Raw genomic sequence first — 26,003 nt, forward strand, 5'->3', positions numbered from 1 at the left:
TGTTGAAATCCCTGTACCATCAACTTGTTTGTCAGTAGCTTACCTCGATTTAAAAACTGACTATACCCAGAACAAGCTCTTGCATATCGAATCAGTTGAGATATATAAACACCATATGCAGGTGATAATGGAATATTGCTACATAAATGTGGGAAGTTGACGATGGAGAAGCTGAAATCATCCCGTTTGTCATACAGTTGAGTTGTTAGTTTGCCGTTAATGTCTACTTTCAATAAAATATCTAAGTATGAAGCAGAAGTGGACGACTCTGTGGTGTCCTTTATTTCCAGCTCACAGGGATATATCAAATCGACATATGAATGAAAGCTATCACTGTTAATAGACAAAACGTCATCGATATATCATAGTCACGTTTAAAGTCAGCATTTCGCAAATTCTATGGTCGTTACGATGATCTAGTTTGCCAATACAACCTATCATTGGGTCAAATGCTGTCTGACGTGTTTCATACCGATTGTTAGACCGTTCGTGGCGCACTGATTTTGACTACGGATAACTCCGTTTACTTGATCAAGATATAGGCCTCACGGCAGGTGTGACCGGTCGACAGGGATACTTACTTCTCCTAGGCACCTGATCCCACCTCTGGTATATCCAGGGCCCTTGTTTGCCTAACTCTTAATTTGTATTCCTTATAGGAGTTATGGGATTGAATACTGTTCGTTATCTTCACCTTTTTATTCAAGTGTGTGTCCAGGCGTCCGTGTTTGCCCAACTATCTATTTTGTATTGCTTATGGAATTTATGAGATTGATCATTGTTCGTTATCTTCACCTTTCATGGCAATGCTTCAGCAGAAAAAAAAAATAGTTAAGAAAATATTCTAACTGATGTGAGGTAATTTAAAATTTGTCAGTTTATGGTGTGTGGTTTCTTGTTGTACTCAAGGATATTTTACTCATAGTGATGTCATCAGCCGTACATTTAAGTATATGAGGCGTAAAACAACTAGAATAATTGGATTGTTTTATACTCATCAATGATAGATTGAGAGCATCATCAATGACATGTACTAGCATTTCATACACAAAATGCCCAAGTTATTGTGTTTTCAAAAATTTTCATAGCAATTTCCCTCTTTTTTGTGGTTTAGACAAGATATATATTTTCGTTGTACATATAGAAATAAATTTCATCTTTGATTGATTGAATATTGTTTAACGTCCCTCTCGAGAATATTTAACTCATATGGAGACGTCACCACTGTCAGTGAAGGGTTGCAAATTTTAGGCCTATGCTCGGCGCTTATGGCTATTGAGCAGGGAGGGATCTTTATCGTGCCACACCTGCTGTGACACGGGACCTCGGTGTTTACGGTCTCATCCGAAGGACCGCCCCATTTAGTCGCCTCTTACGACAAGCAAGGGGTCCTGATGACTTATTCTAACCCAGATCCACACGGGACCGCTCTTTTAAGAAACAACACAACAACAATTTCAAAATTCAACTTAATATTGAGTTCATCAACATTCCACAACCGTTCTGAATATGCAAGAGCTTTTATCACAACTTCAATACAATACATGGAAGAAAATTGATGAAATTTCGGATACTCGATTTAAAAAATAATAATAGGTGTTTGAATATAATATGTTTTATGTCAATGATTTGAAGTGATTTCGATGCTGTTGAATACAAGTTTTTAATTTGAATGTCTCAAGGATTAAGATATTTACATATTTCAAAAATCCTTATTCCCATTGTGTAGGTTTAGCTTCAATTTTATCATTAGAAAGGAAATTTATCTTCTGATTGAGTTTTATTGTGTAACATGGAGCACACACCACCATTGCTATAAAATCACGCACCTTTCTTGTTATCAAATTTTCTTGGATTAAGAGTTGCCTTTCTTTACAGAAATTCAATTTCCTCTTTATGTTGGATTGATTTTGTGGGAAATTAGACCTATTGATCATATCGTCCATTTCTTTTTCAGAATTCAATCATTTGTACGACTGTTAATCAATCGAAGGTAGTTACAATTGAATCAGATTGTAAATGATTACCTCAACTAATGATATAGGTTAAAATTGTTTTACGTGTATTTGATATCGAAGGCAAACACAACGGAAATGTTGTATATTGTTTTACGTCGATCTCACTCTAGAACTGGGACAGATTTACCGACCTATCTGAGTACATTAACAGATACACTTTCACACCCATTAAATGGATATCAAACAGTATATCCATGAGTTTTATAATTAACTATCGAATTGTGTTAAATTTTTATCGGTTCATAATTATTTTTCGGGGACTAATATAAACAAATATTAACACAGGAACAAGGTTTTCATAGTGGACATTTCTCAGGAGAAACATTTCTGATGGTAAACATTTCTGAGGGTAAATATGATGGTAAAGATTTCTGAGGGTAAATTTCTGATGGAAAACATTTCTGATGGTAAACACTGGCGAATGTTATTTTCAGAAGGTAGCCATGAAAAAAAATTGTTCATTTCTGAATGTATTGGTGATCTTTAATTAAGGTTCATTCCAGTTTATTCTCTCTCACCAATTTATGGTATATGAGGTACTCTATACGATGTATACAAATAAAGACAATGTACATGTGAAAAGAGCAGTGATTTTAGGTTATTGAATTGAATTATGGAGGACAGACTTGGTTATATATTTTAGATATAAAACTACACAATTTGCCAAGTACATGGGAGTCAGCAGTTGACAATAATTCAGAAAAATTGTAAACGTTTGGTTTATAACAATATTTTCTATAAAGATTAAAAAAAAAAAAACCCCACTGATACTCTAGGATATAATGATATGACCCTTGTTACAGATATGGCATATTCCATTTCCCAGTCTCGAACAACCACTTTGGTAGACATAATTAGTCCCGATAGTAAGGGACAATTTTATGTCAACGCTGTGTTTCTTTAGGGTTTTCCGTATAGTTGGACCGCAAAGTAAGGGGTCAGTTTGGTATTTTCCCCCTCTGTTTCTATTCAGTAAGGTCCCCTGTTTTAAAAAGAAATCACTTCTCATAGATCGCAAATGAATTTTCTTAAGGACTTTTAACTAGAAAAATATTTCAATAGTTCAGTAGAAATAGACAATTGGGGTTGGGGGGGGGGGGGGGGTTGGGGGTTGGGGTTGGTTGTTACCTTGGTATATGATGCTAAAATTTCCGAAAACTATGACCAGCCGAAGCTCCGAATTAGATATGACATCCGGTTATGATGAAATAAACAAAAAAGCAGAATAATTTATTAGATATGAAAATAAAATATATCGGCAAGCATGCATGCATGTAAGGAAAAGGTGTTTATTCCGCCAAACATCTATCACATCATTCCCCATTGCCTTGAATTTCACATTTTTTTTTTTTTACACATGCTTCACAAGATCCATTTCAAAATGAAATGAATCTATGAATTAACCCACGAATGATTAGGCCCCCTAATATATCCATTTCACAAACATACATTTTGCATTATCTTATGCATGTACACAGATATCAGTCGTAATTTCCTACATACGTTGTAAATATACTCACAGTAAACGGTAATTTTTTCTGTAATATAATTGCAGGGGTCAATACCATACCATCCCTTAATAAAAAAAAAAAACCCCATAAGGAATGAAAGGAATCTTTACAATTTCGAATCAAAATGGCTTTAAAATTCTGCTTTTATCGTCACCCACCCCTTAATTCTTTCTAATGCAAAGTGAAGATAACGAACAGTGATCAATCTCATAACTCCTATAAGCAATACAAAATAGATAGTTGGGCAAACACGGACCCCTGGACACACCAGAGGTGGGATCAGGTGCCTAGGAGGAGTAAGTATCCTCTGTTGACCGGTCACACCTGCCGTGAGCCCTATATCCTGATCAGGTAAACGGAGTTATCCGCAGTCAAAATCAGTGTGCCAAGAACGGCTTAACAATCGGTATAAAACACGTCAGACAGCATTTGACCCAATGCGAGGTTGTACTGACGAAGTAGATCGTTATAACGACCATAGAATTTGCGAAATGCTGACTTCAATCGAGACTGTTGAAATCCCTGTACCATCAACTTGTTTGTCAGTAGCTTACCTCGATTTAAAAACTGACTATACGCAGAACAAGCTCTTGCATATCGAATCAGTTGAGATATATAAACACCATATGCAGGTGATAATGGAATATTGCTACATAAATATGGGAAGTTGACGATGGAGAAGCTGAAATCATCCCGTTTGTCATACAGTTGAGTTGTCAGTTTGCCGTTAATGTCTACTTTCAATAAAATATCTTAGTATGAAGTAGAAGTGGACGACTCTGTGGTGTCCTTTATTTCGAGCTCATAGGGATATATCAAATCGACATATGAATGACAGCTATCATTGTTAATAGACAAAACGTCATTTAATATATCTAAAAGTCGAATTGAAGGCCACAGCGAGAGATTTTTTCTTCTCACGTAGAAGTTTTTGAATAAATTCTGCTTCATATGAATATCAAAACAGGTCAACTAACAAAGGAGCACAATTCGTGCCCATGGGAATTCCAATAGACTGTTGGAAGACCTGATCACCAAAGACCACGAAGATATTGTCAATGAGGATTTCTAGCATATTTTTTATTTCAACTTCAGAGTACTTGTGCGTGGAATCAGAGTGGTGTTTAACAAAGTATGTTTTTGAATGACTGATCACTAGACGTTTTCCGTTTTTGTTGAAGAAGCAACTGTCTATGTATATAGTGTTGAAAAGTCATAGGTTTTAATGTTATTGATTTGGGAAAAATTCTTCGATTTCAAGTTTACTAAAAGTTCTTTAGAATTTCTTAGAATCCACATTTGATTAACACCACTTCTGGCATATGTAGTCGCACAGTAAGTTTGAAGTTTCTCCTTCACAGCTGTTAACATTTTCGTGAGGAGCAAAGGTAGGGGCTTGGTAGAGCACTTACTGGATCCAGCAATGTATCTTTGTTTGTAAGGGTTTTTATGTAGTTTAGGAATCCAGTATAGGTATAGGTAATCTAATAATTTCAATATATATGCCATTACCCCATGAAAATTATCCTCATCCACGCTTATAACCAGGAATATTTGACAGTTTTTCGCGACTACTTTTTGTCTCAAACCCTCGTTTGTCCTGATGGCATTGAACACATTTGATGACATTACAACATTGGACCATCAAGTTTTGATCAAGTAATCTAAAGCTATAGTTGAACTATGTATAAATGGGATGGTTTTGATAACGAGTGGCCGTAATCCTTGTGACAAGACCTTTCCGATGGCACGTGTGTTATAGCAGGGGTTATCGTATTTCCAAAACACATCGCTCGTGCCATGGCCGCGGTTGATGTTATACGTTCGGCATTTAGTAGTGAGGGTTACGGGTCTTTCGGATATGACCTCCCGTGTCGCGACAGGCGTTGGCACGCTAAATATTCCTCACTGTTTATAGTCCTGGGCGCTAAGCATAGGTCTAAAGTGGTACTTCACCTACAGATGGTAAAATCGCAATGTTAGTGAAAAATTGTCGGCGAGACGTAAAACAAACAATCGATCATGTTCCAAGTCCAGTTTAAAACATACCCCGATTTCGTTTATTGTTTTATCGATGGTCGTCCACATTTTCCGAGGACTTTCTTGTTGAGATTCTGCACAGATATTACCGAGAGGTTGGTGATGATTAACTGCCATAAAAGTTCAAAGATCTCATAGAATTTTGATAACAATTGATCTAAGATGAATCATGGTAGGCCTATGATGCTCATTCTAGGTAGCCTACATTTGTACATATTAGTATAAGCCTATATAAATGTATTCAAAATAATTGGATTAGTCAGTCATTGGAATCATTCACTTTGATTGTATCTTGGTTAACGTCTCTCTCGAGAATTGTTCACTCATATGGAGACGTCACCAAGACCGGTAAAGGGCAAGGGCTTCAAATCTAGGCCTTTGAGCAGTGAGGGTTCTTTAGCGTGCCACACCTACTGTGATACGGGACATCCGTTTTAAGGTCATCTCCGAGGCCCCGTGTCATTCACACCTTATGCCGAGCGTTTGGCGATGGAACTGTCACTACCTGTTTTAACGACTTACAGGGGCGGATCCAGAAATTGTGGTTACGGGGGGAGGAGGGCACTTTATGAGGCAGGGGGTCTGGGGGCCGCGTTGAGGCAAAGCTCCTGGATTTTTCAGGTTTTATAGAGCTTCTGTATTCTATTCTAACCTGGATTACATGTAAGAACATACAATTTTTATGGCATATTTAAAGTGCGATTGTCTGCGCCAAAGTGCGATTGTCTGCGCCAAAGTGCGATGATTTGTTAACGTTACGGACACCAAAGTGCGATGGTCACGCCAAAGTCCGATGGTGCGGAGTTCAGTAACATCATTGTGACATCATTCTTAACGTCTTTCAAAATAAAACCAAAGAAATGTAACACGGACGACAGCAACGGCAAGGTTTACACTGTTGAGGATAGTGAGAACGGCAAGGTTTACATTGTTGAGGATAGTGAGAACGGCAAGGTTTACACTGTTGAGGATAGTGAGAACGGCAAGGTTTACACTGTTGATGATAGTGAGAACGGCAAGGTTTACACTGTTGAGGATAGTGAGAACGGCAAAGTACATTTGTTCCAATTCGCCCAAACATTCCCTTGGACGAATTTGGCTCCACTTGTTTGGCACGCTGTTTTTGGCTATATTTAGATCTAAAACTTCATAGTTATTTCGGATTTCAAACATTTCGGTTGAGCATCACTGAAGAGACATTATTTGTCGAAATGCGCATCTGATGCATCAAAATTGGTACCGTATAAGTTTTACATTATGACCCCTGGGTCGAGGCCTCTGCTGGTGGACTGTTTGTCCCCGAGGGTCTCTACAGCCCAGTAGCTAAGTACTTCGTTACTAGCTTGAAAATACGGATGTATATTTAATTGCTGTTATAAAATTTAGAAATTCATTTCAAAATTAAGGATTATCTCCCTCATGCATAGCTCTTATCCTTGGACGAATTTGGCTCCACTTGTTTGGCACGCTGTTTTTGGCTATATTTAGATCTAAAACTTCATAGTTATTTCGGATTTCAAACATTTCGGTTGAGCATCACTGAAGAGACATTATTTGTCGAAATGCGCATCTGGTGCATCAAAATTGGTACCGTATAAGTTTTACATTTTACGTACACGTATTAAATTCCTGGGGGTATGTTATAATACAAAACATTCTATACGATTTCGCGTTGGAAAATTTTGTGCTTAAATAAAATAACACGACAACTAAATGGTAATGAAATAAGTTCTTATATAAGTTCTTATTCTTATTTTTTGTGCATGGATTTTGCAAGGATGTTTTGGTAAAACAACACACGGTCGGTTCAGTCTGTACCAAAACACTGTGTCGTTTACAAACCAATGGATTTCGACGTGTCACACCATCGCACTTTGGCGTGTCAGACCATCGCACTTTGGCGCCTGAGTGTGGACCGTCGCATTTTGGCGTGTCACACCGTCGGGGTTTGGCGCAGACCATCGCACTTTGGCGTGACCATCGCACTTTGGAGTCCCATCGCACTTTGGAGTCCTACATATTTATTTAAAAACTCTGACAATGCAACATTAATTCTAAGCAACAGCACTACATAAAATGTACCTGACAACCCTAAAGAAATATACTTCGTGTTTTATATATTTCGCATAGTCAAGCTTATTTAGAAAAATGTACTAAACAATGTAAGAAGCAATAATTTCTTCCACTCCCGGAGAAATAAAATCACAAAATCTATTGATTTCTTGAATTACTTTATTGGGAGAACTTAATTTTTTCCAAAAACCCTTAAAATTTGCGTCATTTTATTAATTTCACCTCATAAAAAATGATAGAAAATAGTACAAAAGACTAAATAGGAAATATATTTCAAGCCCTATAAAATCTGTAAAATTCAGGAGCTTCCGGGGGTTTCGCCCTCAGACCCCCTGCCTCATAAAGTGGCGCCCCTCGTAACGACAATTTCTGCATCCGCCCTCTTGACCGTTAAATGGCTTTGAATAAAGTGTCATACAGTTTTCGTCGTTTTTTTCATTTAAAGATGTAGCTTTCCTATCCCACATTTTCATTAATCTTTGTTACAGGATATGGTGAATTGATATGAAACGAAGAGTTGCAATACATTTTTAATTACAAGAATCCCGATACAATTCAGTTGCTACTCATATGGTGATCAAATGATATAGAAATGAAATTTGAAATCACAAATATGATATTTTACCGCTGTTTTCGGTGATTGGACATAAACTGGTTATTTTCAGCAGTTTTTCTTTCACAAAACATGGAGGAAAGGCCTGTAGAAACTTCATAAATACGGGCACATCTTCCCAGTACACATGCTACGGAAAAAAATGTTTGTCCCAAGCTGCGCTCTGTATTTTCTGAAGACCGCGGAAATGAACATTTCAACTAGATTTGATTGAAATTGAGAACTTGAGAAAATCGCTTTAGATGCTATGTACTCCAAATGACAGTAAATATCAGAGATGAATTATGAAAAAAATTGAAAGGTGAAGATAACGAACAGTGATCAATCTCATAACTCCTATAAGCAATACAATATAGATAGTTGGGCAAACACGGACACTTGGACACACCAGAGGTGGGATCAGGTGCCTAGGAGGAGTAAGCATCCCCTGTCTTATCAGACAATGTATTAGACAATTTCATAATTTAAAAAAAGACTTTATCTTCCTTTGAGGGTTTCAAATTTAGAGTTCTAGGAGCCCCAGAAAGGCTTTTCACGTTTTCTTTCCAGGAGTTTGCTCTCATACAACTGTTTAGTAATCTGCAGTTTGATTAATTTGAGACATAAACGTGGGTGAAACACGAGACGGAAAACTTTCGATTGTGTCGTCGTAATACATTGCCGCAAAAAACATTACGTCAAGTATTTCATAACGTATTTATTAAAACAAAATTCCACAAAATAAGACATTAACATCAAACAAAATGCTAAATTGCATGAGAATTAAAATAGCGATATTCTCATTTGCGATCGTTACAATCGCAAACATCCGTTTGAAAACTCGGTTTGCGACCGTTAAATCAGTATTAACGATCACAAGTAACAGAAGAGAAGATAGTTATTCCCTAAACTCCTTCTGAAGCATTTTATTATTAAAAAATCATGGTCACAAATAATGATAAAAGCTATAGAATGTCAATTACTTATTGTTTTGTGGTGACCCCCCCCCCTCCCCCCTCCTCCAAGGAGTTTTATTGTCTTATTGTTAATGCACTGTCGAACATGTATGTAAATATTGTTTTGTGATGATCCTCCTCCAAGGACTTTTATTGTTTAGAGACTGCACTGTCATATGTAGATATGGTTTTGCAGTGAGTCTCTTTCCCGGTGTTTTATTGTTTAAAAATCGCACTCTCACAAATAAAGATAAAAAGCTGTAGAATGTGAATTGTAGAAAATATATTGGGATTAAAGAGGATTAAATATTTTTGAGGAGGCTTAACATTTGAATTGATTACAAAGGAGTGAAACGCTCTGATGAAATTCATGTAATGAATAATGGATTCTGGGAGTAATAGAACTTCTTAGCTTTAAGCTATATTGTCTTTTGAATTTTAGCCTTTACTTCGATGGTACCGATTACAAATATAATGCGAAATGCATATTTTATCACACAATCCCTTCTTTGGGCAATGAAGAGGCAGTTCTGCATATCGATAAACGAAATGGTACATTATGAAAAAGAAATATTTATTCCCATTAAAAACACATCTGTGTAGTGTTTCTATATTAATCGCACCTGCACCTTATGGAATTCATTATTTCGAAAAATCTGACCTGGAAGCAGATGGTTTCATTGCTCCCTTGGTAAAGAGGTAGACTAATTATACTAATATAGTAGATATATACGTTTTCTATCTTATTTCCTTTAATTCCTGGTTTCTTGCACTTGTGAATTTGATGTTGAATATTTCGTTGCTAAAAATTTTTCCTCTCTTTCAGGAGACATGGAAAGAATGCTTTTTGCTGTGTTTTTATGGATCTGTGCGGGGTTGGTGATCTCTTTGGAAGAATTTCCAAAATGGGGTGTACAAAATGGCAATAAGTTTGGAGAAATTTTATCTAAAGTTACTGATGAAATTTTGAACAAGGAACTCGCGAAAAGCAGCGGGCCATTTGGAAAGCTTCGGCAGAACAACGGTGACGTCATTTTGCTTCTTGGTAATCTAATGGAACATAAGCCTATGACTTTATGTAGAATTCTGTGGAATACTAGCGAAGACGATAGCGTGAATGAATGTGTCGCGTTCCTCATGCAGATTAGAAATGAAATGTTGGTCAACAGGGAACAGAAACGGCAAGGAAGCTACCGGTTCAACTCGAGTGGATGGAAACGCAAAAAGCGCGACCTTACCGACAAGCTATCCAGAGACGAAATCATGAAACTGATCCAAAAAATTATGAAAGTTAAAAAACGACGACAGTTCCAAGCGACGGGTTGGTGATCCAATGACTGCTACTGTGTGGGGAGTGTCTGGCAAATCCACAAACCAAGGCTGGAGATTGTAAGAAAAACAAGGAGTTTGAACTCGTTTATATGTGTGAATTATTTTACTGTCTTGGTAGATTTTCAAGGCAATATCTAATTATTTTCTGCAGAAAACGGAGATGTTCACCAAACTCCTTGGCTTTTATATTTTCAGGATAATTTCAATTTGGAAGGTAGATTTGTATTTTTACTTGAATGAAGTGGTATTTCTACGAAGTGATCAATGAGAGGCACATGATGTATTTTTCAAATTGATAGAAAAACTTTATAAGACCATAAATGAGATTTCAGTAAAGAGAACTTCACATTCCAGCTACAATAGATTAGGTATTTTACAGCTTATAAGCATAACCATTTATAAATATTATAAAAAATATTTTTAAAAATGTGCATAACCATTAAATTATGTTGAATTTTTTTTATAATGTTGATGTTGATGCGTGCATTCTTATATAGAATTATAATCGATCACCGAAAATCAAAATGGCGTAAACCCCAATTCTTCTAAAGACTTGATAGAAATGCTTCCCACAATTCATTGTAGTTGTCTTACATTTGGTGTTTTCGGTAGGATCCATCGGGATTCTCTCGTATAAGAGTTCATAATCTCTAAAGTACGACAGCAGTGTGTGGGATTACTAGCATGGATTCCCAGGGGATCGTACACCAAATGATAGCCCAAAGTAAAACTTCAGGAATGACAGAAGACCACGAACATCGAGATTTATATCATCGTGTTTAGACATTAGGCCATTTTTATTTCAAATGTGAATTTTTAAATAACATTTATGAGAAAGGAAACATTTAACATAGAAATGTTGGTGGTTATAGGTAATACTGAATTATGTTTCTGCGAAGAAGACACAGGTGGTAGTTACGAACATCAATGACCGTCTCGATTTTGTGCAGATGGAGTAACGTGATGAAAATAACTTTTATCGGCTTTTATAAGTATGGCGTAACTTATGAGAATAATCACCAATTTGATTTAGTAGGTAGTGACGTCTTCACATATGTTGTCCTGGAAACAAAAAAATAATAATAATTTAGCGGACATGCAAAGCTTAGATAAATTATATATGTTATTTTTTATTGTAAGCGACACTTTCTAGAAGAAAAGAGAGATTGATAAAACAGTAGCATTGTTCTGATATAGTTGATACAGCTTTCATCTCCAAAACGCTGCTACAATGACGACGATGAAAGGCTATCACATGGACGACAATGAAACGCTGTTACAATGACGACAATAAAACGCTGTCACATTGACGACGATGAAACACTGTCACAATGATGACGATGAAACGCTGTTACATTGACGACGATGAAACACTGTCACAATGATGACGACGAAACGCTGTTACAATGACAACGATGAAACGCCGTCACATTGACGACGATGAAAGGCTATCACAATGACGACGATGAAACGCTGTCACAATGACGACGATGAAACGCTGTTACAATGACAACGATGAAACGCCGTCACGTTGACGACGATGAAAGGCTATCACAATGACGACGATGAAACGCTGTCACAATGACGACGATGAAACGCTGTTACAATGACAACGATGAAACGCCGTCACATTGACGACGATGAAAGGCTATCACAATGACGACGATGAAACGCTGTTACAATGACGACGATGAAACGCTGTTACAATGACAACGATGAAACACCGTCACATTGACGACGATGAAAGGCTATCACAATGACGACGATGAAACGCTGTTACAATGACGACGAAAAAACGCTGTCACAATGACGACGATGAAACGCTGTCACAATGACGACGATGAAACGCTGTTACAATGACAACGATGAAACGCCGTCACATTGACGACGATGAAAGGCTATCACAATGACGACGATGAAACGCTGTTACAATGACGACGATGAAACGCTGTTACAATGACAACGATGAAACGCCGTCACATTGACGACGATGAAAGGCTATCACAATGACGACGATGAAACGCTGTTACAATGACGACGAAAAAACGCTGTCACAATGACGACGATGAAACGCTGTCACAATGACGACGATGAAACGCTGTTACAATGACGACGATAAAACGCTGCTACAATGACGACGATGAAACACTTAAATTTCTAATGCAACTAACTTTTGAAATAATTTTCATAAACAAATAAAAATTTCAGTAGGTGTTTGAATTTGATTCCTTTTATAAACCAGCATTTTTTAAACACCTTACAATCTTAAGTTATAAGTAATCAAAATTAAGTTTATTCTCAGAAGGAGAATTTACGCGAAAGCTGTCACAGGTATTTATTTGACCAAGTCATGCACGGCATAAATTGCAAGTTCACGTTGCAACACCCTCAGTAAACGAAACAAATTGTACATTTTTTTAAAGTACTGTCAGAATTCTTAATTCTCAAAACAGCACAAAATGACAATTTCTGTAAAAAAATCGTCATCCAAAGAGGTTTGCAATCCCTTTTCAGATCCGCCACTGCATCTCTCTAATACAGCTTATATCTGGGGACATTTCAATATCTATAATGTATATGTAGTACTGGTGGTTTTATAAATTTTCATGCGCATCAAAGTTTCTAGATTTGTAGGGAAAAAAAGAAGGTTTTATTAAGACACAATATCGTGGAAATATAGTCAAAGGGCGAGAATTCTGTTTTGTCGATCACTGGTCTTTCTCAAACTTCCAAACAGTGAACACTGGTTTTGAACGCAAAATGCTGAAACTGCCATAAGTACATTTACCTTAACTAATGTTAAAAAAAGAAATATTTCAGTCTACTGGTATTGCCATTTACCTGCCATGAATTACAATTTACAGTGTAAATAGTCAACGGTTTATGAAATGAGTATTAGCTTACTAATGCTCATAAACTTCTCACATTTTAAAAATCAGATCGATAAATATCGTAGGTTGCATATTGAGCTATTTTATTATTAATATAGGATTAAACATTCTTTTTGACATTTTTGACATCTTATCTGGACATTTTACTCACAAACTGAATAAAAGTGCGAAGCTCTTAAAATTGGTAATATTTGGATTCCACTGATAATTAAGAAACGAATTTCAATTTTGAAAATACATAAAAGATATGAACTGCGATTCACGCTGGCCTACTCCAATAAGCGCGTAGGCGTTTCATGAAAAGTAGTCCGGCGTGAAGCGTCTCAGTTCATACCCTCGTGTATTTTCAAAAATGAAGTTTATTTGTTATTTACATTCTACTTTCATTCTATCGGATTTCTCAGCCTTTAAAGTAAACGTACTATATCTATTCACACGTACATTATTTACAACTGCAGAGCATTCATGAGAAAATGGCCATCACTACAATTTGTAGAGACATCAAAGGCGAAAAAACATTGGAAATGTGAATACATGTACACGTATATCGAATCAATCTGCGCTGAATTTGAAATGCAAAAGAAATATTTGTTTCTTCCTAATTCCTTTAATTTCCAACATTTTCTCGAATGAAGACCTTTTACGTTATACCGAGGTATACAATATTCGTTTATATTGATAATGGATATAAAGGTTCCATTTTTATCAATAATGTGCAGTGATTGCACAACACATGCTAATCGAGTAGATCAACAGATGACTGAATTACTGCTGTCTATCATCGAACTCTGGGCGAATATACTGATAACAGAAACAAAAGTGATGTCGCATCACCTCCTACACGGAATACATACGTCATATCAAAAATAATTAACAAGCCAAATTATCGTAAAATTACATTGTGATTGTATAAAGAAATCTAATTTAGAATGGGATATCGCTTCACCTCACGTACATGCCTGAGCTGTTGAAGGCATAAAGATAAAATAGAATGCTGACAGATTCCTTTCAAGTGTTCAGAACAAGAATAGTTAAACACCGAGGTGGAGTCGATACTGTTTTATTTTCGAATACACTTTGCAATCAAAATCACAAAGACTGACACTGTATGCAGGACAATGGCCCCCTCGGTCTCTGAATTCTCGTATTTCCTTTACATGACTACGGCAGAATATTCTGTAAATGATAAAAAAGTAAGTTGGCAAAGAGCATTCTTGTGTTCTATCTTTTCTACAAAATGAATATCCGAGATATATCAAACAGGAAATATTTCAAAAATCTACATTTCAATTACTACGAATTTCATTGGTCTTTCAAAATTTGAATACGAGAAAATACATTTATATCATGAAATGACGTCATTGGACATTGGTCTGACCGATAGAAATACTGTAAAATCATTAAATTTCACAAGGGTGTATTATTTTGTTGTTGTTTTCCCGTGATCTGGAATTATCCAGTCATTCAAATTCTTCTCGAGGACAGGAGAAAGCCAACTACAATAAGCCACGAAAATCCGACTCCTCGAAAATAAGTTACTTTATTATATACTTTCAATTTCATCTCTTCTTTTTTCTTTAAAAGTTTGCGGGCATATATCACACGATATATGCCCGGAAACATTCCGGCCCGCAAACATTACGTCACAATCAGATTTCTACGCCGTTAATTTTCAAATTTTTCGTGTTTTTCATCTTTTACTCAATTAAACCGATAAAGTTATTGTTAAAAATAAAATTATTGTTAGTTTCTAAATGAAATTGAAAGTATATAATAAAAAGGTTATATACTTTGTATGGGAAATATGACGACCTCGTTTTTTGTTGCGGACGGACCTCGCAAGCTCGGTCCGTCTACGCGCCAAAAAACTCGGTCGTCATATTTTCCCATACAAAGTCTATAACCTATAAGTATTTAACATTTCCAAAATGTACCTTTCCAGTTAAGTTTTCTGTCGCCGTTTACATCTCCTGACATATAGAACATGTCCACTGCGTCTTCAGCCTCCTCCGGCGGAAAACCGACATTCAGAGCAATCTGAATCAGCTCGTCTCTGGACACGTATCCGTCACGGTTGGAGTCTTCCAACTGGAACCACTCCTTGGCCTTAGACAGACCGTATGTAGGGGACATAACCTCTGTTAAATAGTCTGGTATGAAATCGATAACTCCATTGCCTGTCGTGGGAGAAAGAATGAAATACACTTTGTAAGGAAAGGGTGGCCATATGAAAGCACTAATTATAAGTAAAAGTACTAATTATAAGTAAAAGTACTAATTATAAGTATAAGTACTAATTATAAGTACTAATTATAAGTACTAATTATAAGTACATTTTAAAGCCACGTTCACATGAATCCATTTTCTAAAGTGTAAATACAGTCATGTAACGTTTTGCGATGCATTAGCAAAATGTGTATAAATTAGTATTAGTTAGCTATTTCCAAGCAATATGGATACATTTTGAAGGCAGAGAATATGCTTTTCGCTGCCTTGATATATTGCCTAAAGGCTGATTATCAGATATCATGCAGCCACCCAAACTGCAGGGACACACAATATTAGTAAGTTTATTAGTATTTAATAATAAAATAGCTCAAACAAAAATCGACAATCACCATTTTTCTTTGAATAAAATATCACTCGTGCAGGAGAGGAAATAAAAAAATAATTTCATATTTAATTTAATGGCCTAATTCAATCAAATATTATTCTAGATATGGTCAGTTTAATGTATACCAACGGCTGATATAAACAAAATTTAGACTTTCATTACTTTTATACGTATTAACATAGCTAGTCTATAGTATATGTATACATCGTGTACCCACCCAAGCGTTCAACAGAACACTGAACGTACTTCTATTACAGAAGAGCTGATATCTCGGAAGTTGCGTATTAGGTAGTTATCAAGATGTTTAAAATGTTCAATTGTCAACGAACACATTTAAACAACATGACTATTATGACCCCACCCTGTTTATAAAATATCTACCCCCGGGATCATGAAAGTTATAATTTCGGTAATGGAATACTTGCTCCCTCTAAGTATCCATTTAGTATCAAAAGCATTAAAGAAGATTAACGTTATTTAAATGTTTGACACATAAACACTATATGCCAAGTATGGCCCTGCCCTGAATCAGACCCTCTACCTTTTATTGCATTACATGACCATGCATTTGTAGAGAAGTGGAAATTTGAAAAATATCAATTTTTGCCCCGCTCCTAAGGCCCAACCAAGGGGTGGAGGAATCCTGACATTGACAAATTTTGCCCCCCCCCCCCCCCCCCGTTGGCTCAAGGATGCTTCATCCCCAAATTTAAAAAGAATTGGATGGGTAGTTATCAAGAAGAGGGTTGAAATATTCAATTGTTAACGCACAACGACGGACGCAAACCAATAGCAATAGGTCACCTGGGGAACACAGAACACCTAAAAATCCAACGAAATAAATACTAGTCCCCCCCCCCCCCGATTTATGAAAGTACGCTAAACACTAGAAAAATATAAACATTCCATTGTGTGAATATCGTACGTTAAAATAAATTATGAAAATAAAAAATTATGTGTAGGAAAGTACCTACTGAAGCCTAACGGAGCTACGGCCCTGGTTATGCACAGATTATAGAAAGTTTCATATTTAGATATTTGATAATGTTTGAAATGCATCACCATTAACGTCCCTGCGTCTGATGAACCTCGTCACTTCCGAGTCCTTGATAACAGGGTTGTATTTAGATAAATAGTCCTTTACTTCCTCAAAGGTTGCCTTTCCATCCAAGGTTTTATCCACGGAGTTGTGAAACTGGGCCTGAAATACTTAAATCAGAAAATAGCTTAGGAATGCATGATAATTACCAATTTGGTATTTTATGGCATTGACATTTATTCCAAAAAAGCTATGTGGTAATCTAAGAGGAAGCACTTGAGTTCTCGAAGGATGTTTCAGCTTATCATAAATCACACCATTTGGGATTTTCCCCCTTTGCCAAGAAACTTTGTTAACTAAACAGCGCTATAAAGATTATTTTCTGTAATTGCTATACTAATATTAAGCCTAAACGACGACAAGCAAATAGATATTGAAATTGTAACAAACTGTAAGCATGTGTAGTGTTTCTTTACTATATAAACTTACCAAACAAAATGACCTCAATTTCCAATGAAAGTTTGGGAGGTCACATGTCATAATATAAAGAAGGACAAATATACAACTAGGATGTAGCAAGAATTTATCAGTATTTCAGAAAGCAGGTACCGGTGAGCTCGTTATAATACCCGTACACAGCAACACGATTAGCTAGGCCTAGTTCTATGTCTGTGTCACGAGTGAAATTCCCCAAATCGTTGAACTTTGGAAATTTTGTTGACTCTTCCTTTTACTCCAATCGGAGATGTCAAATGCACATCTAGATACAAATAGTCTCTTACAGAATAATGACAACATAAGGATTTTCAATTACGAAAAGTTAAACTTCACAATCGTTATCACGAAGATTTCTAAAGAACCCTGTTTCTGGGTCATCTTAACAAAAATGATTTGAAAACACTTCAGGATATGATCACGTGAGTGCCTTACTTCATATCCCCTGTGAAGTTTAAGTGCTATTCATTTCTTGAATATGTTTGTAAAATACGTTGTAAATTTCTATTATAATATTGTGGTATTGACCTTTGACCTTCACCTTTGTTCTTCTCCTGATGTGAACTAATCACGTGATCTCAATCTTTCTTTCATCCAGCACAAGTCTCGAAAAAGGAAAGTTCTATTTATTAACAATAATAGAATTTTTGTTAATGCAAATTAATGGAAACGCACAAGTACTCTGAAGTTAAAATGAAAAATATGCTTGAGTTCCTCATTGACAATATCGTCGTGGTCTTTGGTGATCAGGTCTTCCAACAGTCTGTTGGAATCCTCATGGGCACGAATTGTGCTTCTTTGTTGGCTGACCTGTTTTTATATTCCTATGAAGCAGAATTTATTCAAAAACTTCTACGCGAGAAGAAAAAATCTCTTGCCGTGACCTTCGATTCGACATCTAGATATATCGACGACGTATTATCTATTAACAATAATATTTTCATTCATAATTATGTCGATTCAATATATCCGAGTGAACTCAAAATAAAAGGCACCATAGAGTCGTCCACTTCTGCTTCATACTTAGATATGTTACTGAAAGTAGATATTAACGGCAAACTAACAACTCAACTTTATGACAAACGGGATGATTTCAGCTTCTTCATCGTCAACTTCCCATACTTAAGTAGCAATATTCCATTATCACCTGCATATGGTGTTTACATCTCTTAACTGATTCGATACGCAAGAACTTGGTCTGCGTATGGTCAGTTTTTAAATCGAGGCAAGCTACTGACAAACAAGTTGATGGTAAAGGGGTTTCAACAGTCTCAATTGAAGTCAGCATTTCGCAAATTCTATGGTCGTTATAACGATCTAGTTCGTCAATACAACCTATCATTGGGTCAAATACTGTCTGACATGTTTCATACCGATTGTTAGGCTGTTCTTGACACACTGATTATAACAGTATAAATTGATACGATTGATTATTTTTGGTCACTCAATGAAAACTCGCGTCTCTATTCACTTTTGACTATTTTGGGCTTTAATTGTAAAGAAAGGGTGAATTCTATCATGGACTGGAGTAACAATTTTTGAATTATGTAATAACATCGAACACGATCTAAAGATGACCGATCAGGTATTGTTTGATAAGTTGTATATGTTCTAGCAGCCGGCTTCAATTTTATAAATTATTTAGTCCTATAATAAACAAAAACTCGCGTCACTAATCACTCTCGACTAGGTCCTTCAGTCTAGCTGTGTACAAATATGGCTGACCAGGTATGACTTCATAAGCTCTAGCACTGTAGTGGATTGCGATGTTTTAGATCGTCATATCATATGATGAAACAATTATTAAAATTCTATCGTTTTATCTATTTAAGAAGTAATGATCGCGTTTTCGTGTATGTTGCAGGATAACCTCCGAGGTCGAGAAATGTTTTGAAATTTACTAGTAAAAGCCGAGGCTTTTACATTTCAAACAACATTTCGAGACCATCTGATTTATACTGAATTACAGATGTCCTTAAGTATTTATATTGTTTTACAATTTATATTGATTTATTTTTATGATTATAAAATTGAATTATCAGTCATCGACTTGATATTTGCATTATCAAAACTCGAAGTGCAAGCGGTATGTCTTTCTCATAATCAGTGAATACGTATGAGGTTATAATATAGAATAATGACCGCAACATTCCTTTGATCTTTGCAAATAACCGTGGCAGAATTTAATTCAACAATAGTGATTTTCATTCATATGTCGATTAGATATATCCCAGTGAACTCGAAGTAAAATACCCCACAATGTCGTCCACATTTGCTTCATGCTTCAATATTTTATTGAACATAGCTGTTAAAAGCAAACGAACAACTCACTTTATGACAAACGGGAAAACTTCAGCTCTCCCAATCGTCAATTACGTATATCTATGTAGTGATATTCCATTATCACATGCATATGGTGATCATGTCTATCAATCGATTCGATACACAAGAGCTTGTTCTGCGTATGATCAGTTTTTAAATCGAGGTAGACTACTAACAATACAGGAGTTTCAACAGTCTCGTTTAAAACCAGAGTTTATTCCGTGGTGATCCGGGTTAGAATTGGTCCTCAGTAGACCTTGCTTGTCATAAGAGACGACTTAGTGGGGCGGTCCTTCTGATGAGACCGCAGAAACCGAGGCCCCGTGTCACAGCATATGTGTCACAATAAATATCCCCCCTGCTCAAAGGCCGTAGATACTCGCTACAATTTAGCGCTGTTTTTGAAAACGTTTTTATTTAATTTTTCTTCTTAAATTAAATTTTGTCGTGGAAGAAAGTATTATATTTGAAAAAAATTGTGTCTAACATCATTTTTTTCATGTAGTTATGTTAGATTTCAAAAGATTAAAAAAGAAATAGCCATTTGAAATTTGAGGGCGAGACAGCCCCTTGACAACGGGCCGAGACAGAGATATCTCGGCCCTTAGGGCGAGACAGCCCTACCTACTTGCAGCTGTCTCACCCTAGCCAAGATAGGTGTATCAGGGCTGATACACTACTAGGTATATGATATAATAAATATCCCTCCTGCTCAAAGGCCGTAATCGCTGAGCATAAACCTAAATTTTGCAGCCCTTCACCGGTAATGGTGACGTCTCCATATTAGTGAAAAATTCTTGAGAGGGACGTTAGACAATATACAATCAATTAATCAAAACCAGCATTCCGTAAATTCTATATTCGTTATAACGATCTAATTTACCAATACAACTCGTCATTGGATCAAAAGCTGTCTGACTTGTTTCATGCCAAATGTTGGGCCGTTCTTTACACACTGATTTTAACTACTGATTACTCCGTTTACCTCATCAAGATACAGGACTCATGACGGGTGTGACCGGTCGACAGGGGATGCTTACTCCTCCTAGACACCTGATTCCACCTCTGGCATGTCTAGTGGTCCGTGCTAGTCCTCTTAATTTTATATTCTCTATAGGATTTATGAGATTGTTGACCGTTCGTTATCTTCACCCATTCACGTTAGGCGCGCATACAGAGAGGTAGGGACACCGACCTCCATCCATCAATCCCCGAGCTTGGTAGAGCTTGGTAGAAAATAAACATATTTGCCTATTCCTCTGCTCATCCAGTTGTAAAATACTGACATTCCCGAGATTATATCGGGAAAAATTGTATATGGTGGATTTCTCTCCCACTGTGAAAGATTCTGGATTATCTCATGTATACATACCTGCGCACGGAAGTAGTACTGACGAGATATATGTATTTCAATACACGATCAGAATTACAACATGGTGTGTTTTTCCCGTACGCATTTTAATTTGTGTTTTGATTCTAAACAAAGTAATGAGACACATTTCCGTGGAGGGTCTATGTTCGTTTATACTGTATTTGGACCTGATGAACCCGATATACGGCATCTGCGTAAAGGACCAGAAAAATTGATATCATTCACACGATGAATTTAAGAAACCATGAATATAAACTGAAGCAATTATGTTTAAGATTTGATAATGATTTGCACAGTTGGCGCTTTAGTTTACTCAGCAGTGTACTATGATACAATCCAATTTCAACGACACGAGTTTTTACTATGACAAGAGGTGTCACATGCTGCAAGCTAATACATTGATGTATTTCTTCCTCGTTGTGCACACGGACATAGCAGGCGTCCCTGGAGAATTTTGACAAACTATGAGCAAATGAATTTTAGCGCAGTTTTGTGTGTGTATTTGATCGAGGGTTGAAGAATAACTGCTCGTATAGAAGAGATTTTTGTCTGCAAAATCCTGGTTCAATAAAATTCGTTTGAAAACAAAGAGAAAATAACAAAGGAATTAAAGTCTGCATAATATTAAGAACAGCACCAGTTCTTTAATAATGTAAAAACGTTAAAGAGATAGTATTGCTGCTTTGTTCCAGATCATCTTCTTTACTAATGTTAAAATAAAAGATAAGTGGTTGCACTGTCCTGTGGGGATCCGGGTTAGAATAGGAGAGGGGCGACTAAATGGGGCAGTCCTTCGGATGAGACCGCAAAAAACCGAGGCCCCGTGTCACAGCAGGTGTGGCACGATAAAGATCCCTCCCTGCTCAAAGGCCATAAGCGCAGAGCATAGGCCTAAATTTTGTAGCCCTTCACTAGCAGTGGCGACGTCTCCATATGAGTGAAATATTCTCGAGAGTTCCTGTTAAACAATATAAAATCAATCAGTCAATCAATCAAAAGTTGCACTAAGAGCCAATTGATATAGCGGATGTAATGCAAATATTCAGGGACGTAATTTGAAGGTGATAATCGTTTTAAAATAAATGCTTAAATTTTTTATTATTTCAGAAAATAAATTGTACGAGTCGCGTGAATTCATTTTAATGAACAAAATGCCCTTTACTATCCCTTTAACGTCAGACACATTTTGTAATTCTAGTTCTCCTAGTTTTCATTACCAACACACAAATAATAGACGACCTCTTTCTACAGTTATGAAATGTTGCACTTCCTGTAAGATGACACTATCGAGTAAACCTTAGTGATATTAGCACCTAATCTAGACAAATTTACGACGGAGACGCTTCGATTTTTTAGTAGATCCCCATCACCGTGATGATACAAATGAAGACATTTACACGTCAATTGCCGTTTCCGGACGACCGCCTTGTAGATTACCTTCCAGCTGCTGGATACTGACACAGCTCGCGGTGGTCTCTTGATTTCGTTTCCTGGTGGTCGTCAGGCTGCTCGCACCGTATGGTAAAGCCACGGCCAGTAAACACGTGCAACTGCAGACAACGGAGATGAACCAAACGAGAGTCCTCATAATGTTTCTTCAAGTAAACACAAAATTGACGGATACATTTATTGAGTAAATATAAGTCTGGAAATCGATTGAAAAAAAATGATAATTCGTCTTGTTCAAAGGAAAAGTGATTCTAATTTGAAATAGTACATCTGGTATATCGGGTTATACCGATATAAGGTGGCCATTAGTTAAAGTTCACTAGTGATGCACTATAAGTGACTAAATTACAAATATTGTGTGTTCAAACTGCCAATGAAGCGGTACAATTTATCAAACTTCCTTTTACAGGAAATTAAGGTCAAACCTCTCATTCAACATCGTGCCCATATGATAATTTCTTTATGACCGGTTGCTGATAAATTCTTTTTCTCCCATTATCAACTTTGATGCATTTACATGTTTTTTGTTTTTGTTTTGTTTTGTTGGTTTGACACTAATTTCGACAGATCATCGAGAACCCTTGTGTCTAATGCATGTAAATGTATATTTCAACAGAGTTGACATCGACATTTACCAAAAATTAAATCTTGCAAGTGTATAGTGCGAGAAACGGGTCCCATAACATGTACTTGTTAGTAAACGATTTCTTCGTTCCTTAAATTTTTAAAATTTCAAGAAACATTCGGCAACTTTTGGAACAAATTTACCAAATAATTTTAATTGGCTGTACCACATTAAAGCATTTGGAGTTTGAAATTGTGAACAATTATATTCATAGAGATTATTTGGCTTACACTTTCATGTCAGAAAATTTTGTATTTTCGTGGGCATCATGCTTTGCTTAGTATTTTTATTTGTGAACTGTTTCGTTGGTACCCTGGTTCCCACGAAAACAACAGATATCAATATTCATTGAATAATGGTTAAGCTACGTCAGTAGTTTATTGCCAGTACGACTAATCGGTAACGCAAATATATAACGAAATTTTAAAAGAAGTAGCTCTTAAAAGCCATGACTTGACAATCTACGATGTTTGCAAACAGTTGCATTATTGTGCACCCACTAATCTGTAAACTTAGCAATATGGAGGTTAAGAGTCGTAAAATCAAACATGGTTCAGATAATCTTCTAGTATAGCAACAGTACCAGTACACAAATAGTTTTTTTTTCGAGCTTTGTCTTTAAGAAGAGAATTTTCAATGATTTACAACTTACCTCTTTGGTGTACAACTGTGATACTCACAAATCCGACCACTGTCAATTCACAACTAAATTGGTAACTTCTTCCCAATCACTATTTGTACAAATCGGATGAGAGTGTCTAATCCAATCAGTCTCCCCGATTATGGTTTTGAGACCTGTAATATACCAACTAATATAATACTTGATACTCCTTAAGGCTTATTGCAAATTAATTAATATTTAGACTTTCTTGGAATCCTAATCAAACATTACGTATTACAGAAGTGTCGATTGTTGTCCAAACGTGCCAAGAAACTCAATAGAAACTTGAAGTGAGAGACAATCTCGCGTCGGTATGAGGATGATATTTCAAACGCCCACGTCCACAACGTAATTGCTTCGTTGCCACCCCCAAAATAACCACTGAGACGGATTACCAAAGTAATAAATTTCGATTTAACAAATGCCTTTCGCAAAATTTACTCAAATCTAAAAGAGAACACGATTGCTGCTGATGCCCTCCCTTATTTTTTGGAACATGAATCAAAGTAATGAAATGCAAGGTATCACTAATAACTATTTGTGGTAAGAGACTGTTTTAAAATATTTCCTTTAATTAATTTTGCATAAAGCCGAGATCTGCGACATAACATGTATAATTTTTCAATCTACCAAAAATTGGGAAAACTCAATGACAAAGGGAGAATTGACATTGAGCTTACCGAGTCTGTTGTTGTCAAATTTTGAAAAGGCAATACATTCAAAAATGTGTTAAAAGTAAAATTCAATTTTCATATAGATATTTGTTTTTAGTTCCACACGCATCTTCTGATAGAACAACGTCTTGACCCAATAATACGTGAGGAAAACAACACTTTATAACTAGGCACAATGTACATGTTTGATAAAAATTTATTTGAAAAATCAATCGGAAATTTGATAATGTACATGCACATGAATGATAATATATCGAATGTAAAAGTAATGGGACAAAACAGAACTATGCATGGTATTGGCTGATTAATGTTTAACTCAAACAGGCTTGTAATCAACAGTGAGTAAAACCATGCTCCCAAGTTATACAATAACACCACGATCCACATTTATACCTGTACAATTATACAACGCCCCATTGTTATATATGTGCAATAGAACAATGCTCTATACCTGCATAATAAAACCATTCTAGCTAGTTACACTTGTGCTATATCACCATACTGTGAAAGGTGAAGATAACAAACAGTGATCAATCTTATAACTCCTTTAAGGAATAAAAAATAGAGAGTTGGACAAACTCGGACCCCCTGGATATACCATAGGTTGTATTGGCAAACTAGATCGTTATAATGAACATAGAATTTGCGAAATGTTGATTTAAAACAAGACTGTTTCTACTCTCAAGTAGTCTGCAGTTAATATCAAAAATATGTTGGGTTCTTCATTGATAATATTTACATAGTCTTTGGTGATCTGGTCTCCCAACACAGTCCCATAAGCACGAATTGCGCTCCATTATTAGCTGACCTGTTTTTTGTATATATATATGTAAAACTTATACAGTACCAATTTTGATGCACCAGATGCGCATAGAGGTGGGATCAGGTGCCTAGGAGGAGTAAGCATCCCCTGTTGACCGGTCACACCCGCCGTGAGCCCCATATCCTGATCAAGTAAACGGAGTTATCCGCAGTCAAAATCAGTGTGCCATGAACGGCTTAACAATCGGTATGAAACATGTCAGACAGCATTTGACCCAATGCGAGGTTGTATTGACGAACAAGATCGTTATAACGACCATAGAATTTGCGAAATGCTGACTTCAATCGAGACTGTTGAAATCCCTGTACCATCAACTTGTTTGTCAGTAGCTTACCTCGATTTAAAAACTGACTATACCCAGAACAAGCTCTTGCATATCGAATCAGTTGAGATATATAAACACCATATGCAGGTGATAATGGAATATTGCTACATAAATGTGGGAAGTTGACGATGGAGAAGCTGAAATCATCCCGTTTGTCATACAGTTGAGTTGTTAGTTTGCCGTTAATGTCT

The 26,003-nt window shown here is 36.4% G+C and overlaps 2 protein-coding genes across 3 annotated transcripts in view; one reads left to right on the top strand and one right to left on the bottom strand.

The window, feature by feature from the left end:
• LOC125658869 (uncharacterized) overlaps positions 1 to 11,597 on the top strand; it is a 15,719-nt gene extending 4,122 nt beyond the window's left edge. The window contains exon 2 of the mRNA XM_048890305.2: positions 10,017 to 11,597. Within this exon, the coding sequence (XP_048746262.2) occupies positions 10,022 to 10,519 (498 nt within the window). The 5' untranslated portion in view covers positions 10,017 to 10,021 and the 3' untranslated portion in view covers positions 10,520 to 11,597. The remainder of the gene's footprint in view (positions 1 to 10,016) is intronic.
• Positions 11,598 to 14,457: 2,860 nt separating this feature from the next.
• LOC125659002 (uncharacterized) lies at positions 14,458 to 24,286 on the bottom strand. Of its 2 annotated transcripts, none has more exons than XM_048890481.2 (6): positions 24,229 to 24,286; positions 23,982 to 24,124; positions 22,693 to 22,850; positions 17,090 to 17,236; positions 15,348 to 15,590; positions 14,458 to 14,589 (listed from the first exon to the last, which is right to left on the bottom strand). In XM_048890481.2, exons 3-6 carry the CDS (start codon positions 22,841 to 22,843, stop codon positions 14,567 to 14,569), a joined length of 564 nt encoding a protein of 187 aa, XP_048746438.2. In that variant the 5' UTR covers positions 22,844 to 22,850; positions 23,982 to 24,124; positions 24,229 to 24,286; the 3' UTR covers positions 14,458 to 14,566. The 2 variants fall into 2 exon arrangements, with proteins under 2 accessions (XP_048746438.2, XP_048746439.2); XM_048890482.2 differs by having other exon boundaries at positions 24,222 to 24,269.
• Positions 24,287 to 26,003: the final 1,717 nt, after the last annotated feature.

This window comes from Ostrea edulis, chromosome 9 (assembly GCF_947568905.1).
Source record: "Ostrea edulis chromosome 9, xbOstEdul1.1, whole genome shotgun sequence".
Classification (NCBI taxonomy): domain Eukaryota; kingdom Metazoa; phylum Mollusca; class Bivalvia; order Ostreida; family Ostreidae; genus Ostrea; species Ostrea edulis.